Consider the following 18,746-nt stretch of genomic DNA (forward strand, 5'->3'; position numbering starts at 1 on the left):
AATTGAAGGAACTGTCAAGTTAGACAGGAGGAAGCTCAATCAACCAATAAAGGGAATCTGTCAGCAGGTTTTGCTACCTCATCTGAGAGCAGGATGATGTAGGCAAAGAGATTCTGAATCCAATGAAGTATCACTTAGATTACTGAGTGCAGTTGTTTGGACACCGTCAAAGATTTCAGTTTTAGCAAAGCAGCAGAACTTATAAATTCTATCCCTGCCCACACCAAGATTTCAGTGTACAATTCTATAGACAGAAGTTGCTAATCACACAGGGGGACAGAGTCAGACTTGAGCTTAAAGGTGGTGTCACACACAGAGACGACGACAACGACGTCGCTGCTACGTCACCATTTTCTGTGACGTTGCAGCGACGTCCCGTTGCTGTCGCTGTGTGTGACATCCAGCAACGAGCTGGCCCCTGCTGTGAGGTCGTTGCTCGTTGCTGAATGTCCTGCTTCATTTTTTCGTCGTCGCTCTCCCGCTGTGAAGCACACATCGCTGTGTGTGACAGCGAGAGAGCGACGAAATGAAGCGAGCAGGGAGCAGGAGCCGGCGTCTGGCAGCTGCGGAAAGCTGTAACCACTGTAAACATCGGGTAACCAAGGGAAGACCTTTCCCTGGTTACCCGATATTTACCTTCGTTACCAGCCTCCCCCGCTCTTGCTGCTAGTGCCGGCTCCTGCTCTGTGCACATGTAGCTGCAGTACGCATCGGGTAATTAACCCTATGTGTACTGTAGCTAGGAGAGCAAGGAGCCAGCGCTAAGCAGTGTGCGCGGCTCCCTGCTCTCTGCACTGTGACATGTAGCTGCAGTACACATCGGGTTAATTAACCCGATGTGTACTGTAGCTAGGAGAGCAAGGAGCCAGCGCTAAGCAGTGTGCGCGGCTCCCTGCTCTCTGCACATGTAGCGACATTATGATCGCTGCTGCGTCGCTGTGTTTGACAGCTAAGCAGCGATCATAACAGCGACTTACAAGGTCGCTGTTACGTCACAGAAAATGGTGACGTAACAGTGATGTCGTTGTCGCTGTCGCTATGTGTGAACCCAGCTTTAGTGCTCCTCAGTCTGATTAATGATAAAGCTACTGATGCTTAAACTAACATTGATCTCTATCTATCTATCTATCTATCTATCTATCTATCTATCTATCTATCTATCTATCTATCTATCTATCTATGCAATGTAGTTTGTTTAGACTCTCTCCAACACAGGTTAAGAGGACCAAGCCCTTAATAAGGGTTTACTAAGAGATTTGTCTACAGTAGAAGATAGTAAATTTTGTCTTATTCCTTTTAGTGTTACATCCCCTGATCTAGAGAAAAAGCTGCCAGAGACAGATGAAGCTGAAGACACCCTTGATTGTAAAGAAATGCCACAGTCTCCCCTTGGAGTATCTAAAGATTTAGATAGGCCCTCTTTAGAGACTCCTGTGGCTGACCGACATAGTGATTCTCCTATTGTGCAAGAACCGGATGATCTGCAGCAGAAGGATGAGCAGGGAGCAAATAAAAATGACCTCTGCATAGTGGAGTCATCGGACGAGCAAGCAGACAAGGTGGATAGAGTCTCAGAATACAGATCACTCGGCTCATTTGAAAAGGTAAAGCTCTACTGAGATTGGCTTGACAGAGGCCTATATAAGAAGGTCTCCTGTTGTACCTGTGCAGTGGTTGTGTTCTAATGTCTTAAGGTGGCCATACCTGTAAAGATTATTACTACTGATCTGGAATCTTTTATGACAGTGGTTTTGTTTATGGTACTAAAAACAGAAGAGCCTACCCTGCTGGTTGATACACTTGGGGTATGTTCACATGTAATGTATTTGCTGCAGAATTTCTACAGCGAATATTCTACAGCCACAATATTAACACTAAATTGTGTCCATCTTGATGTGGTTACTGCCGCAAAAACGCTGCTGATATATTGTCAACGTGATCTTTCAAATAACCACATTCCGCAGCTGTCAAACTTGCAGCGCTGGTCAAGCTATGCTGTGTGTGTTTTTTTTTCAGAAATGCGAAAATGATACGTCATCAACTAGGCTGGCTCTATAAAATGCTGTCTGGATATTCTGGACAACAAATCCACTGCAAATATGTCCATTATGATTAAACCCTTAGGGTATATTCACACATGTCAAATTTGTTACAGAAATTTCTGCTAATGAAAAACAATCTCCACTCTCCATTCATCTAATGTAACTGATTTCAGTCTCCGAAATCTCTGGAACAAATTTGTCACAAGCGAATAGCTCCTTAATGTTCTTGATTCAAATTTTTCTCAGTTATGGTTTAAAGAGCTGCTTCACTACTCTTCAATAGTGGCCACATTCCTGTAAAACTGATAGGGAAAGCTTTTTCTAAGTACCTTGTTCAGCCAATTCTGCCTCTGAGTGGCGCTATTGCGGTCCGCTCATCCCCATGAAATGACTCCTCGGGCTTCGTGACCTCTGAGGTCCAGTTGACCTGACATCACCGAGCACGGTCCCAGTCTCCCTGAGTGACTGGGCTGTGGGTGGCGTTTCACCGCTCATCACAGCCCAGCACGTCGCACGCTCTCTCCTTTGCTGCAGAGCACTGCAAGCTGCGCTGTGACGAGCAGCGTACCTCCACCCACAGCCCAGTCACTCAGGGAGACTGGGGCCGGACTTGGGAATGTTGGGTCAACTGGAAGTTAACGTGACATCACCGGATCTCAGATGTCACGGAGCCTGTGGGTCACATCATGGGGATAAGCGGACCCTAATAGTGCCACTCAGAGGCAGAATTGGCTGAACAAAAGATGTGTTCACTATGGCTAAGCAGAGAACCACCTCTTTAATATTCTCTTAAAAAAGTACACTTGGGACTATAGATAGATTATAAGAAAAATCATTCCAAGTTTCCAAATAAAGTAAAATATTGGGGTAACATCTTTACAGTATGTCAGTTACTAACTTTAAGATCAGTTTTCACTACCCGTAAAATAGTGACATTTATTATAGTATATACGAATATGTTTTCTACTTGAACAATAGCACAATCCTGTATTATGGAGCGATGAGCACTGTTTCTGGATAAGAAAACCCATAGTTTAGAATACTTTGGCATATACGCAAAGGTGCAATATGAAACCATAGATTTCATGTGCCATATCATGAAGCCATAATGTAGCTGTGAACTTACCTCCAACCTGGAAGGGTTAATAATTATCTGAAAATTGTCATGATTGCTCTTAGTCATATTTTATGAGAAAAACAAATGTATAAATTCCCAAGTTTATAGTATAAATGTAATATATAATATAAATTCTACATGGACACTGGGGCTTACGGAAGTATTGTCTATAACGTGTCCAAATCATGAACATTATGTCTCATGTGCTTTCTTGTCTTCAGGAGACATTCTGTTTAAACTCCAGGATGTATATTATTGAAGGAGAAAGTAACTTGACAAGTGTCACCCTGTATCCTGAGGCCTAGCTCAGATATTACTAACAAAACATTTTAGTAAACAATCAGACAGCAGTAATGCATATCAAATATACTTGGCGTGGGTACAGCTGCATTACTGTATATAGGTGTATCCATATATCTATCAATATATATTCAGTTGAAATTAGAAGTTTACATACATTATCTAAAAAGACACACAGCCTTGTTTTTCTCACTATCTGCCATGAAATCAGAATAAACCTTTCAAGTTTTAGGTCAATTAGGAACCAAAATTATTTATATTTCCTAAATGCCAGAATAATGAGATAGAGAATGTTTTAAGACTTTTTGCAAAGTCAAACATTTACATACATTTCATTAGTATTTGCTACCATTGCCCTAAAAACTGTATGACTTGGGTCAAACGTTTTGGCTATCCTTCCAGAAGCTTCTCACAATTGCCCGCACTTGCCTTTTCAACTTTTCCCATAAATTATAAATAGGATTGAGATCAGGGTTTTGTGATTGCCACTCCAAAACCTTGACTTTGTTATCCTCAAGCCACTTTGTAACCAGTTTGGCAGTATGCTTCTGGTCATTGTCCATTTGGAAGACCCATTTCCCAAGCTTTAAGTTTCTGGCTGATGTCTTGAGATATTGCTTCAGTATTGCCACATAATCTTCTTTCGTCATGATGCCATCTATTTTGTGAAGTGCAAGTAACTCCTGCAGCAAAACAACCCCACAACATTATGCCGTCACCCCTGTGTTTCACAGTTGGGATGGTGTACTTAGGCTTTAACCCCTTCACGACCGCGGGCCTTAAAATTACGTCCTATTTTAACGTGACTTAACGACCAGGGATGTAATTTTACGGCCTAAACTTCATTTGATTGCCGTGGCCATAGCAACGGCTTTCAAATGATGTCCCCTGCTGTTTATTACAGCAGGGGACCTTTGCTTGACCCCAGGGGGGGCGGCATCGCCACCCCCTATCGACGATCGATGTGATTGGCTGTTCAAATCTGAACCGCCAACCACATCGATCGCACTAATTTCGGCAAAAATAATGCCCGAATTAGTGCGATCCTGTGAGATCCTGCTATGAGATGCCGCAGCTGCTGCAGCATATCATAGGTGGACCTCAAACATGTCGCCCCCAGCCCCTGCAGCACTGATTGGAGCGATCGTGCTATGACGCGCAATCGCTCCAATCAGTGTGCAGTGGGGCGGTCTGATCTGCCGGTGGCCGCCCTCCCCAGGCCTGTGCTGGCCTGTGAGCCCTCCCCCAACATGTTTGCAGCGTGCAGTGGCTGGTACTTGTGGTACCACGCCACCGCTGCTGCCACCGCCGATGTCACCGCCGCTCCGGCTCCACGTGAGTATTGCGCGCTTCCCGTGATGGCCCCTGCATGCTCCCTGATGTGCCGCCCTGCTGCGATCTGCCCCCTGCTGCGATCTGCCCCCTGCTATGTGCTTCCCTGCTGTGATCTGCCCCCTGCCATGTGCTTCCCTGCCGCGATCTGCCCCCTGCCAATGTGCTTCCCTGTTGCGATCTGCGATCTGCTGCACGTGAGTACTGTGCTCACTTTGCAGCCCGTGCGCTCTCCCGTGGTGCCCCTGCGCGCTGCCGTGATAGCCCCTGCCGTGCCCCCCCCCCGCGATCTGCTCACCCCAACCGGCCACCCCCCCCCTTACATCCCGATCCGGTCCCCCCGCGATCTGACTGCCTCCCCCATTATCTCTATTCTGCTTCTGCAGCTCCCTCTCCGGTCTCCCCCTCTGCTCTCCCCCCTCCCCCTCTGCTCTCCCCCCTCCCCCTCTGCTCTCCCCCCTCCCCCTCTGCTCTCAACCCCCCCTCTGCTCCCCCCCCCTCTCCCCCTCTGCTCTCCCCCGACGTCCTCTTACCTGTCTTCACCGGCCTGATCACATCTGCGTCCATCGCTGGGTCCTTCCTGGGCATTCTGCTGATATGCCTGCTGCTCCTGTAAAGCTGTCCATCTCTCTGCCATCTGTTCCTCTGCAGCTCTTCTGGTCAGTGTTCCTCCTGCTAGTCCTCTGGGTACTGTGAGTATAACTTTTTTTTTTTTTTTCCGTATCCCCTGTCCATTTTTACACCTCATCTGTCCGTGCGTCCCGCCAAGCGCTGATCAGGGATGCAGATAACGGATCGGCATCCCTGCTCAATTTTTGGCGTGATTTTTTTTTTTTCCGTATCCCCGACGCTTTTTGTATCCCATCCGTCCGTGCGTCCCGCCAAGCGCTGATCAGGGATGCAGATAACGGATCGGCATCCCTGCTCAATTTTTGGCGTGACTTTTTTTTTTACGTATCCCCGACGCTTTTTTTTATCGCATCCGACCGTGCATCCTGCAGCGGCCGATCAGTGCACTGCGTCTGTGCGTTTGAAAAGTCAAATGGCGCTCCTTCTCTTCTGAGCCCCGCCATGCGCCCAAACAATTACTTTCCACCACATATGAGGTATCTGCGTACTCAGGAGAAATTGCACAATACGTTTTATGGTGCATTTTTTCCTGTTACCCTTGTGAAAAAAAAAGCTACCTAGTTGAAGCAACCGTTTTGTGGTAAAAAAAAAAATTTTTCTTTTCACGGCTCAACGCTATAAACTTCTGTGAAGCCCCCAGGTGTTCAAAGTGCTCACCAAACATCTAGAAAAAATATTTGAGGGCTCTAGTTTCCAAAATGGTGTCACTTGTGGGGGATCTCCACTGTTTAGGCACCATAGGGGGTCTCCAAACGTGACATGGCGTCCGCTAATGATTCCAACCAATTTTGCTGTCAAATGGCACTCCTTCTCTTCTGAGCCCCGCCATGCGCCCAAACAATTACTTTCCACCACATATGAGGTATCTGCGTACTCAGGAGAAAATGCACAATACATTTTATGGTGCATTTTTTCCTGATAGCCTTGTGAAAAAAAAAGCTACCTAGTTGAAGCAACCGTTTTGTGGTGAAAAAAAGTTTTTTTCTTTTCACGGCTCAACGCTATAAACTTCTGTGAAGCCCCCAGGTGTTCAAAGTGCTCACCAAACATCTAGAAAAATTATTTGAGGGCTCTAGTTTCCAAAATGGTGTCACTTGTGGGGGAGCTCCACTGTTTAGGCACCATAGGGGGTCTCCAAACGTGACATGGCGTCCGCTAATGATTCCAACCAATTTTGCTGTCAAATGGCGCTCCTTCTCTTCTGAGCCCCGCCATGCGCCCAAACAATTACTTTCCACCACATATGAGGTATCTGCGTACTCAGGAGAAAATGCACAATACATTTTATGGTGCATTTTTTCCTGATAGCCTTGTGAAAAAAAAAGCTACCTAGTTGAAGCAACCGTTTTGTGGTAAAAAAAAAAAAAATTTCTTTTCACGGCTCAACGCTATAAACTTCTGTGAAGCCCTTAGGTGTTCAAAATGCTCACCAAACATCTAGAAAAATTATTTGAGGGCTCTAGTTTCCAAAATGGGGTGACTTGTGGGGGAGCTCCATTGTTTAGGCACCTCAGGGGGTCTTCATACCCCACATGGCGTCCGCTAATGAGTGCAGCTAATTTTGCACTCAAAAATTCAAATGGCGCTCCTTGCCTTCCGAGCACTGCCGTGTGTCCAAAGATTTGATTTTCACCACATATGAGGTATCTGCGTATTCAGGAGAAAATACACAATACATTTTATGGTGCATTTTTTCCTGTTACCCTTGTGAAAAAAAAAGCTACCTAGTTGAAGCAACCGTTTTGTTGTAAAAAAAATTTTTTTTCTTTTCACGGCTCAACGCTATAAACTTCTGTGAAGCCCCCAGGTGTTCAAAGTGCTCACCAAACATCTAGAACAATTATTTGAGGGCTCTAGTTTCCAAAATGGGGTCACTTGTGGGGGAGCTCCATTGTTTAGGCACCTCAGGGGGTCTTCAAACCCGACATGGCGTCCGCTAACAGGTGCAGCTAATTTTGCACTCAAAAATTCAAATGGCGCTCCTTGCCTTCCGAGCACTGCTGTGTGTCCAAACATTTGATTTCCACCACATATGAGGTATCTGCGTACTCAGGAGAAAATGCACAATACATTTTATGGTGCATTTTTTCCTGTTACCCTTGTGAAAAAAAAAGCTACCTAGTTGAAGCAACCGTTTTGTGGAAAAAAATTTTTTTTTTCTTTTCACGGCTCAACGCTATAAACTTCTGTGAAGCCCCCAGGGGTTCAAAGTGCTCACCAAACATCTAGAAAAATTATTTGAGGGCTCTAGTTTCCAAAATGGGGTCACTTGTGGGGGAGCTCCATTGGTTAGGCACCTCAGGGGGTCTTCAAACCCGACATGGCGTCCGCTAATGAGTGCAGCTAATTTTGCGTTCAAAAATTCAAATGGCGCTCCTTCCCTTCCGAGCTCTGCCGTGCGCCCAAACAATTGATTTTTACCACATATGGGGTATCAGCGTACTCAGGAGAAAATGCACAATAAATTGTAGGGTGCACTTTCTCTTTTCTCCCTTGTAAAAATGAAAATTTTATGGCTAAAGTAACATTTTTGTGTTAAAAAGTAAAATTTTCATTTTTTCCTTCCCCATTGCTTTGGTTCCTGTGAAGCACCTAAAGGGTTAATAAACTTATTGGATGGGGTTTTGAGCAGTGTGAGGGGTGTAGTTTTTAGAATGGGGTCACTTTTGGGTATTTTCTGTCACCTAGGCCTCTCAAAGTCACCTCAAATGTAATGTGGTCCCTAAAAAAAATTATTTTGTAAATTTTGTTGGAAAATTGAGAATTTGCTGATGACCTTTGACCCCTTCTAACTTCCTAACGGAAAAAAAATTTGTTTCGAAAATTGCGCTGGTGTAAAGTAGACAAGTGGGAAATGTTAGTAACTATTTTGTGTGACATATCTCTCAGATTTATGGGCATAAATTTTCAAAGTTTGAAAATTGCGAAATTTTCAAAATTTTCGCCAAATTTCCAAATTTCCTAAATTTTCACAAATAAACGCAAAAAATATCGGCCTAAATTTACCACTGACATGAAGTACAATATGTCACGAAAAAACAATCTCAGAATCGCCAGGATCCGTTGAAGCGTTCCAGAGTTATAACCTGTCAAAGTGACACTGGTCAGAATTGTAAAAAATGGCCCGGTCATTAGGGTGTTTTAGTGGCCGGGGGTGAAGGGGTTAAAGCTTCTCCCTTTTTCCTCCAAATGTAACAATGGTCATTATGGCCAAACAGTTCAATTTAGTTTCGTCCTACCACAGGACATGTCTCAAAAAATTAAGGTCTTAGTTCCTGTGTGCATTTGCAAACAATCTGGCTTTTTTATGTTTCTTTTGGAGTAATGGCTTCTTCCTGGCAGAGTGGCCTTTCAGCCCATGTTGATACAGTACTTGTTTCACTGTTGATAATGACACAATCTTACCAGCTTTTGCCAGCATCTTCACAAGATCTTTTGCTTTTGTTCTGAGGTTGACATGCACATGTCTGACTCAAAACACTTTAATCTCTGGTACACAGAACCTGTCTCCTTCCTGAGCGGTATGATGGCTGGACATTCCCATCATGTTTGTACTTGTGTATAATTGTTTGTACAGATGAACGAAGCACCTTTGGGTATCTGGAAATTGCTCTCAAGAATGAACCAGACTTATGCAAGTTCACTATTGTCTTCCGGAGATCTTGGCTGATTTCTTTTGACTTTCCCATGATGTTACACAAAGAATCAGTGTGTTTCAGGTGTGCATTAAAATACATCCACAGGTGTGTCTCTAATTAATTCAGATGTTGCCAATAAGCCTATCAAAAGCTTCCAGAGACATGACATCATCATATGGGCTGTCCCATATTGTTTAAAGTCATAGTACTCTTAGGGGTACTTTGCACACTACAACATCGCAAGCCGATGCTGCGATGCCGAGCGCAATAGTCCTCGCCCCCGTCGCAGCAGCAATATCTTGTGATTGCTGCCGTAGCGAACATTATCGCTATGGCAGCTTCACATGCACTTACCTGCCCTGCGACGTCGCTCTGGCCGGCGAACCACCTCCTTCCTAAAGGGGCGGGTCGTGCGGCGTCACAGCGACGTCACACGGCAGGCAGCCAATAGGAGCGGAGGGGCGGAGATGAACGGGACGTAAACATCCCGCCCACCTTCTTCCTTCCGCATTGCAGCCGGGGACGCAGGTAAGGAGATGTTCCTCGCTCCTACGGCTTCACACACAGCGATGTGTGCTGCCTGCTGGAACGAGGAACAACATCGTACCGTTGCGGCTGCTGCGAAATTATCGAAATGTCGGACCCTACACCAAACATACGATAACGACGCTTTTGCGCTCGTTAATAGTATGTAAAAGGATTCACATACTGCGATGTCGACAGCGACGCCGGATGTGCGTCACGTTCGATTTGACCCCACCGACATCGCACCTGCGATGTCGTAGTGTGCAAAGTACCCCTTAGTCTATGTAAACATTTGACTTTACAGAAAATGATAATGCCTTAAAACATTCTCTCTCTCTCATTATTCTGGCATTTGGCAAATATAAATAATTTTGGTAATCCTAATTGACCTAAAACAGGAAAGGTTTATTCTGATTTCATGTCAGATACTAAGAAAAAAAACGCATGTGTCTTTTTAGATAGTGTATGTAAACTTCTATTTTCAACTGTATATGTCCTTGGTCATGAAGGGGTTAATGAAATCAATCATAGTTATCAGTCAGGATTTATATCAAACAAGTCCACAGCTATAAATGTGAGAAGGCTTTTTAAAAAAATACAATTGAGTTCCTAGGACACTGGTTCAAGGGCGGTGTAATCTTTGGATGCTGTTAAAATATTTTACACTGTGGAGAGGAACTTTCCACAGATTGTCCTTCAGAAGATGAGAATTGGCCCTAAATTTCTTGCCTTTGTTAATTTGCTTTATAATGAACCTTCTGCTAGAATACGTGTCATTGGTGGATTGTCTGACACAGGTTGACAATGAAGAGGGGCAGATGGGCACATGCCACCTGTCTCCCCTTTTTTTGCTATAGCTATAGAACCCTTGGCGTGTTTGATATTGCTTCTCTAGAGGTAAATGGGTTTAGCCAGGTAGAAGAACGCATACAGTGGGGAAAAAAAGTATTTAGTCAGCCACCAATTGTGCAAGTTCTCCCACTTAAAAAGGTGGGAGAGGCCTGTAATTGACATCATAGGTAGACCACAACTATGAGAGACAAAATGAGAAAACAAATCCAGAAAATCACTTGCTCTGATTTGGGAAGATTTTTTTGCAACTTATGGTGGAAAATAAGTGTTTGGTCAAAAACAAAAGTTCATCTTAATACTTTGTTATATATCCTTTGTTGGCCATGACCGAGGTCAAACGTTTTTTGTAAGTCTTCATAAGGTTGGCTCACACTGTTGGTGGTATGTTGGCCCATTCCTCCATACAGATGTCCAAAAGAGCATTGATGTTTTGGGCCTGTAGCTGGGCAACACTGACTTTCAACTCCCTCCAAAGGTTTTCAATGGGGTTGAACGCTGGAGACTGGCTAGGCTACTCCAGGACTTTCATAAGCTTTTCACAAAGCCACTCCTTCTTTGCCCTGGAGGTGTGCTTGGGATCATTATCATGCTGAAAGACCCAGCCACGTTTCATCTTTAATGCCATTGCTGATGGAAGGAGGTATGCACTCAAAATCTCACGATACATAGCTCCATTCATTCTTTCATGTACACGGATCAGTCATCCTGGTCCATTTGCAGAGAAACAGCCGCAAAGCATGATGTTGCCACCCCTATGCTTCACAGTAGGTATGGTGTTTTTTGGATGCAACTCAGCATTCTGTCTCCGCCAAACACAATGAGTTGTGTTTCTACCAAACAGTCCTATTTTGGTTTCATGAGACCATGTGACATTCTCCCAAAACTCTTCTGGATAATTCAAATGCTCTCTAGCAAACTTCATACGGGCCCAGACATGTACTGGCTTAAGCAGGGGAACACGTCTGGCACTGCTGGATCTGAGTCCCTGGCGGCATAGTGTGTTACTCATAGTAGCCTTTATTACGGTGGTTCCAGCTGGCTGCAGGTCATTCACTAGGTCCCCCCGTGTGGTTGTGGGATTTTTTCTCACCGTTCTTGTGATCATTTTGACCCCACGGAGTGAGATCTTGCATGGAGCCCCTGATCGAGGGAGATTATCAGTAATCTTGTATATCTTCCATTTTCTTATTATTACTCCCACAGTTGATTTCATCACACCAAGCTGCTTGCCTATTGCAGATTCAGTATTCCCTACCTGGTGCAGGGCTACATTTTTGTTTCTGGTGTCCTTCGACAGCTCTTTGGTCTTTACCAAAATGGAGTTTGGAGTCTGATTGTTTGAACTTGTTAATATAAAAGACACCTGTTCACAACCTCAAACAAGTGCCATTACTACAGGTAATGAGTGGAGGACAGAGGAGCCGCCTCTTAAAGAAGAAGTTACAGGTGTGTGAGAGCCAGAAATCTTGCATTTTTTTAGTTGACTATCGACCATAATTTGCAAAAAAAAAAACAGAGAAGGTGATTTTCTGGATTTTGTCGCTCATAGATGTGGTCTACCTATGATGTTAATTTCAGGACTCTGTCATCTTTTTAAGTGGGAGAACTTGCACAATTGGTGGCTAACTAAAAAATGTTTTCCCACTGTTTCTTGCTATGCAGATGATATGGTCTTGTTTCTTGGGGACGCCCCTCATCAGGTAAGCCGGTAATGGCTATTCTAGAAGGATTTAGAAAATGGTTAGGACTGCTCAAAAATGGGACCTATCAGTCTTTATGCCTTAGATTCGACACCGGACTGGCAATGGTTGGACCACAAAAATTTCTAAACTGGTAAAGTAACTAAAATACCTGGGAGTTGGGGAAACAGGAAGGCCTCAAGACTATATCAACCTTAATCTAATTCCACTGCTAGATAGGTGTATGGAAAAAAAAAAATGCTTGGTGCTGTCAGCCCATATCTATTATAGGAAGGGTCATCTAGGATTTTTTTCACCTTTGGGGGACATCAAGTCTGGTCTCACACTTGGGGGCTGAACTTGTTAAAGTGGGAGCAATCACACAGGCCACAAGAGGGCAGTCAGGGCTGTTCCTTTGATTGGTCTTTCCCTTTCATGGTTCCATGGCCTCAGTGATTCAATCTACAAAATTGGTAAGATTGACACATTTTATTATCTACATAGGTTTGCACTTGCATTTTATCATCATTATTATTTTTGTGGCGTGATATCTTGTTTCATTGGGGGACTACAGGAGCATCTGTTCTAGGTATATCCAGATTTTTATTGATATCTATTAAAGGTTATGTCTTACTGGTCTCTGCTGGTCTTCTGCCAAATGCGATCATAAATCTGCATACTTAAAGGGAATCTGTCAGCAGGTTTTTGCTACCTTCTCTGAGAGCAGCATGAAGTAGGCAGAGAGATCCTGAATCCAACAATGTATCACTAGGATTACTGGGTGCAGCCATTCTGACATTCATTCAGAATTGTTAAATTTAGCCATGGAGCAGAATTGTCCCACTTATACCAGGCTCTCAGTAGAGATTGGCACCTCCCTGTCAATGTACAATCACCGGAGGGGAATGTCGGACTGCCATGCCCCTGACATTGTAGTCCGAGCAGTGATAAGTCCTGCTGTTTAAACAAGCATAACAAATAAACAGATCGGACCTTGACAAGACAGGCATCCTTGAATTCTCTGTGTTAACCCTGGCAGAATTCTGTCTTCAGCTTACATAGCAAAAACATGCTGACAGTTTCACTTTAACTGGCCTAAATATGTCTCACTTTCACAATAATCAACTGTGCTACATTTTGTAGTTTGGTTTATGAGTTAATGTAATCTCAGTATAGTACAACCTTACTGTTTAAATGACTAGTTCAACCCAACAGAATGACCATTTAAAGGGAATCTGTCACTGAGTTTTTGCTACCTCATCTGAGAGCAGCATAATGTAGAGACAAATGCCCTGATTCAAGTGATGTGTCACTTACTAAGCTGTTTGCTGCCATTTTGATAAAATTATTGTTCTCTGCTGAAGATCTAGCAGTTATACAGAGCTCATGATTATGCTGGACTACCTGGCAGCACATCAAGTAGTCCTCTAATGATAATCTACTGCTGATTAAACAGTGATTTTATCAAAACTACACTAAGCAACCCAGTAAGTGACACATTGCTGGAATCGGGGTCTCTCCCCCTGTACATTATGCTGCTCTCAGATCAGGTGTTAAAAACCTGGTGACAGATTACCTTTAATTTCTATTCGATTATATAGCTACTGTTCACGGGCAGGAATTCAATGTATCATAAAATATCTGGGATATTTTCTTTTGATTTGACCATAAGGAGCCTTATTAGTTGAATGGGTGTAAACTTATAACTTAAAACTTACTTTTCACACCCATTTTAAGACAATATGGCCATGGCTAAGATTGTACACCCCCCTTTTTTCATAGATTGGGCACCTGACTTCCCTGTACACTGTATGTGGGAAGGTGGGTTTGCGCACCAACATACAGTAGGGAAGCTTGAATAGGAGAGGTTTCATTTATCATTTATCATTTGTAATCCTAAATCATTCCTGATAATGCTTCCACTTATGGCCAAAAAATAAGTGAAGAACGCTGGGAAACCGATTGGAACACGTTTTTAAGCTTCTAGTTAAATTCCCTGTTTTGCATTATGGAAACACATTTTGGCAATATTTTACATGATCAGCAACTGTTAATTTCATTGTGTTTTATTTTGGTCATATTATCTCTGTTCTATGAAATAAGTGCTGTATGTGTGTCATTACAATGGTATAACTGTTTTGCCTTACTCTTTGATTGGCAAAAACATATTTTTCTCATCACTGATTTATAATGATTAGTTGGTAAATTACAATTTGATATAGAATTTAAAGAGGACTTGTCACCAGGTCAAAATTAGACAATTTTTTGCTCTTATTTTATCTCCACTGCTCTCCCTGATTATTCCATTAATTTATTATGCTTAATTTGCCTATCTATTTAGTGCTAATTTTTATGATGTTACCAAGAGAGTATTACTCATAGGAATCATTGGGACGTGTCTGATTTCCCAGCTAGCCACATTCCCTTGGTAAAGACCACAAAAATAGCATTAACGAAATGGACCCATATCTCAGGAAGGCTATGACGGTATGGGGGATTAAAATAAAATACAAAAACGGAATACTCAGACGAGCATTAAAAATAAACAAAGAGCGACAACTCCTTTGACTTGGTGACAAACAGGTCCTCTTTATGGAAGCCTAAGATGTAGTATTGTAAAAAGAGTACTACTTCCATGCCTCCACCAGGAGCTAGCAGAGGAGCTAGGTGAGCTAGAGACCAACTCAGATGAGGACGAGATGGTAACTACCAGGGTCGTACGTCGCCGTGTGATTATTCAGGTACATAGCGTTTAACTCCTGCACGTCCCTCAGCCAGTGGTTACAAAGTCCTGGTTACAATTGCAAGGAGTCTTTGATGGCCATGCAATGCAATTAAGTACTGATTAACATGGCTGTCTGCATGATTCCCAACTAATGCATGCCCAGTTCTGTGACTTAGCAGCACCCTCACCCTTCACCAGTAGCAGTAGAGTAAGTAGATTGTTAGCTTCTTCTCACCTTCAAAAGTTCAGATAGAAGACCAACCTAATCCTGATCGTAAAGCTTTCTGCAATGCAGGGTCAACTACTGCACTTTTGTCCAAGGTCCATGCATGAACCTAACACTTTTATTTTTCAGATTTGTTTTTAGAGTTTTATTGCTAATTTTAGATTTCTGTTTTTGTTTCATGCACTTACTAATGTTGATGTGGTTGCTAAATAATGTATGAATTTGGTAAATGTCAGCTCTTTTTTATTCTGTAGGCTGACAATATGGCAGACATCCTCCCCGAAACAGTGACAGAAGAGCAGTACACAGACGAGCATGGCCATATTGTGGTAAAAAAGGTATCGCATCCAAATAATATGAAATAGATAAAATACAAATAGTGAGTTTCGCCTTGCTGCTTCTTCCTGAATCTTGGGCGCATGATCTCACAACAATTTTTATTTTATGAATTGTTGAAAGAAATTATCACCCCTTAAAAGGATTTTCCACCATTACCCTTTTTAAAAAGTCATGTCTGTAAGGCAAATGTGTACAGAAAAATCCCCATACATAAATTGTTGTCTATGGAACTGCCAAAGAAAGCAAAGTAGAGCTGTCAGCTTTTTTCGGCGGTCCCATAGGCAATGAATGGAGTGAAGATTGAGAATATACACCTATGCCCCTTTCAAGACAGGGCTTTGCAAATCCCAGCTCTTGTGATCCAGAGCCCCATTAATGAAAAAATATTTGTCCGACCTCTGGGATCCTAATACTGAGGTACCAACATCATTTTGGTCTATACGGTGAGGCCTAGGTATAATCATGGCCTGTGTGATGAGGTCCCAGTAGAAAAAGTTCAAGAACCCCGCTCTAGACTTAATATGTCCCAGTGATTGCTTCTGATTTTTCTTAAAGACTCTCTTTTGTTACACATAAAGCTGCATGTAAAAAATATTTTGTTAGCCAGCACAGTGATATGTACGTTTCTTTTTACCACTACAGGTCACAAGGAAAATTATTAGAAGATTTGTATTGCCTGATGGTACAGAAAAAGAAGAAGTAGTGGCACAGGGGGGATCACAAGAACCAGTGACTGTAGATGATGGAGACTCCGTATCTAAAGTTGTGAAACGCACCATACTCAAAAGTGACAGTGAGCAGTCTGAGGTGAGCACGGCCAAACAGCCTGAGAAGAAAAGAAAATGAGAACTAATTCATAGCTAAAGGGAACCTGCCATGTTGGAAATGGCATCCAATCTGCAGCCAGGATGTTAGAGAGCAGGGGGAGCTCGGCATATTGAAAGGGTTCAGCAAAACCTGCATTTTATTTATTCAAATCCCTGTTTGTTTTATGCATATGAGTCCAATGGGAGTGACTGTGCATGCACATAGCTGTCAATCACTAAATAGTACCACCCACTGGACTCTTATGTATACAAACACCACAAACTTTAAAGACAACCAATCAGTATGATTTTGTAAAATGTAAAGTCATGGCCATAATGGCACTGTTATACAGCCTAAATTGATATCTTTGGTGAAGAAACCAGCTTTTGTGTTTTTCTTTAATCAGCATTTCAATTTTTGCATGTAATGAGATTATGATGTACAGGGTCGAGACTGTACACTGGGTCTACTCCACTTGCCTCCACCGTTTGAATGACAGGTCATTGATTTTTCTGTGACTTGCCTTCCATTTTAAATGTGACACTGGCACTATCATTAAGTAAGAAGATAGAGAAAGGAGCGCATGTGAAGAATTTCAAGGAACCGATCGTTGTGAAACGATTATAGCCGCTCACGTAAAGGGGTTGTGCAACCCTGCACAACCTCAGTTTAAGCGTGGATATTTGAGCTGGGTGCACCGCCCAGATGCTGCTCTGGATGTTTTGGCCTCTTTAGCGCTCTCCCAGACTGTGATATCATTTTTTATACTGGCACTATCATTGGCATGGGTGACCCATGCTCAGGTTGTTTTCTTAGATGGTCTACAATAACATGGCACCATGGGCGGCCCATGTGCAAATTGTTTTCCTGGCTGGTCTACAATAACATCGTGCCATTGGCGGCCCATGTGCAAATTGTTTTCCTGGCTGGTCTACAATAACATCGTGCCATTGGCGGCCCATGCTCAGATTGTTTTCCTGGCTGGTCTACAATAACATGGCACCATGGGCGGCCCATGTGCAAATTGTTTTCCTGGCTGGTCTACAATAACATCGTGCCATTGGCGGCCCATGTGCAAATTGTTTTCCTGGCTGGTCTACAATAACATCGTGCCATTGGCGGCCCATGCTCAGATTGTGTTCCTGGCTGGTCTACAATAACATGGCGCCATGAGCGGCCCATGTGCAGATTGTTTTCCTGGCTAGTCTACAAAAACACGGTGCCATGGGCGGCCCATGTGCAGATTGTTTTCCTGTCTAGTCTACAATAACATGGCGCCATGGGCGGCCCATGTGCAGATTGTTTTCCTGGCTAGTCTACAATTACATGGCGCCATGGGCGGCCCATTTGCAATTGTTTTCCTGGCTAGTCTACAATAACATGGCGCCATGGGCGGCCCATGTGCAGATTGAAATCTCAGCTTACTGACATTTTATAGACAATTGTGTATATTCCGCCCATGGTGTAATTTTATTGTAGACCAGCTGGGAAAATCAGTCTGCACACACATCGCCCACAGCAATGACGGCACCAGTGACAGATATCAAAGAGGAGGCACACCACTGAAGTCAACAGTCCTGAAAACTTGAAATGCTGATTAAATAATGAAACAAAAAAAGCAGATTTCATCATTAAAGGTTCAAATTAATCTGTGTTACCTCACATTAAAGCCATATCTTTACTTTATATTGCAAAATTGTGCTGGCAGGTTCTCTTTAATGAATGAAATAGAAGTTATACTGAATCATTCTGCTTAACGTTTCCTTCTCTTTAATAAACTCTCCATAGATTTGACTGCATGCTCGTACAATGTGACAGGTTCCTTTTAAGCAAGTGATCTAAAACTAATGCAGTCTTATCGGTTGAAGGACTGTTACAGAGCAGGAGGAGCTGCGCAAATATGTAGCATGATACAGTTTAAGTCTTTAGGCCCTGTGCGCACTGGGAAATAACTTTTACTTAAGAAAAATCCGCACCCTCTTGCAGAATACTGCACCCGCGGCAAAAAACGCGGTAATAATGCACCTGCGGTTTGCCGCGGTTTTGCCATGGGTTGGTCCCTGCGGGTTTTTACCATTATCTATGTATGGCAAAAACCGCAGGTAACTGCGGAAAAGAAGTGACATGCTCATTCTATTTGCTGTGTTCGCACAGCATTTTTTTTTCCAATAGGTTTTGCTGGGGAAGGACTGCAGCAAGGTTAGGAACAAAAAACAAACCTTTTCTGACGCAAAAAACGCGGCAAAAACCGCAGTGTGCGCACAAGGCCTATAGGGGTTTTTCGGGGTCAGCATAAATTTCTACAGTCACTCTGTGACGCTAAACAGTTTGATGCTGATTGTGTGCAATAAACACAATGTTAAGATTCCCTTCTATTTCCAATTACAACGGGCAATTTGCATACTTGCAGTCATGTCACATGCCAACTGAATTCATTGAACATTTGAGAAAAGTGGATGAGAAGCTAGACCACACAATTGAACATTGTGAGAGGCTAGTTAGCATGTGACCGCAAGTACAGTGTACAAATTGTC

At 43.2% G+C, this 18,746-nt stretch overlaps 1 protein-coding gene across 50 annotated transcripts in view; it reads left to right on the forward strand.

The window, feature by feature from the left end:
- The window catches only part of ANK2 (ankyrin 2), an 812,025-nt gene that overhangs the window by 778,167 nt on the left and 15,112 nt on the right, over nt 1-18,746 (forward strand). For 46 of the 50 annotated variants that reach the window (XM_075349554.1, XM_075349661.1, XM_075349525.1 and 43 more), the window contains 4 exons: nt 1,301-1,604; nt 14,764-14,856; nt 15,321-15,404; nt 16,048-16,212. In XM_075349554.1, the coding sequence (XP_075205669.1) occupies nt 1,301-1,604; nt 14,764-14,856; nt 15,321-15,404; nt 16,048-16,212 (646 nt within the window). The remainder of the gene's footprint in view (nt 1-1,300; nt 1,605-14,763; nt 14,857-15,320; nt 15,405-16,047; nt 16,213-18,746) is intronic. The other 4 variants (XM_075349601.1, XM_075349875.1, XM_075349867.1 and 1 more) reach the window with 1 other exon arrangement.

Source organism: Anomaloglossus baeobatrachus, chromosome 1 (assembly GCF_048569485.1).
Source record: "Anomaloglossus baeobatrachus isolate aAnoBae1 chromosome 1, aAnoBae1.hap1, whole genome shotgun sequence".
Classification (NCBI taxonomy): domain Eukaryota; kingdom Metazoa; phylum Chordata; class Amphibia; order Anura; family Aromobatidae; genus Anomaloglossus; species Anomaloglossus baeobatrachus.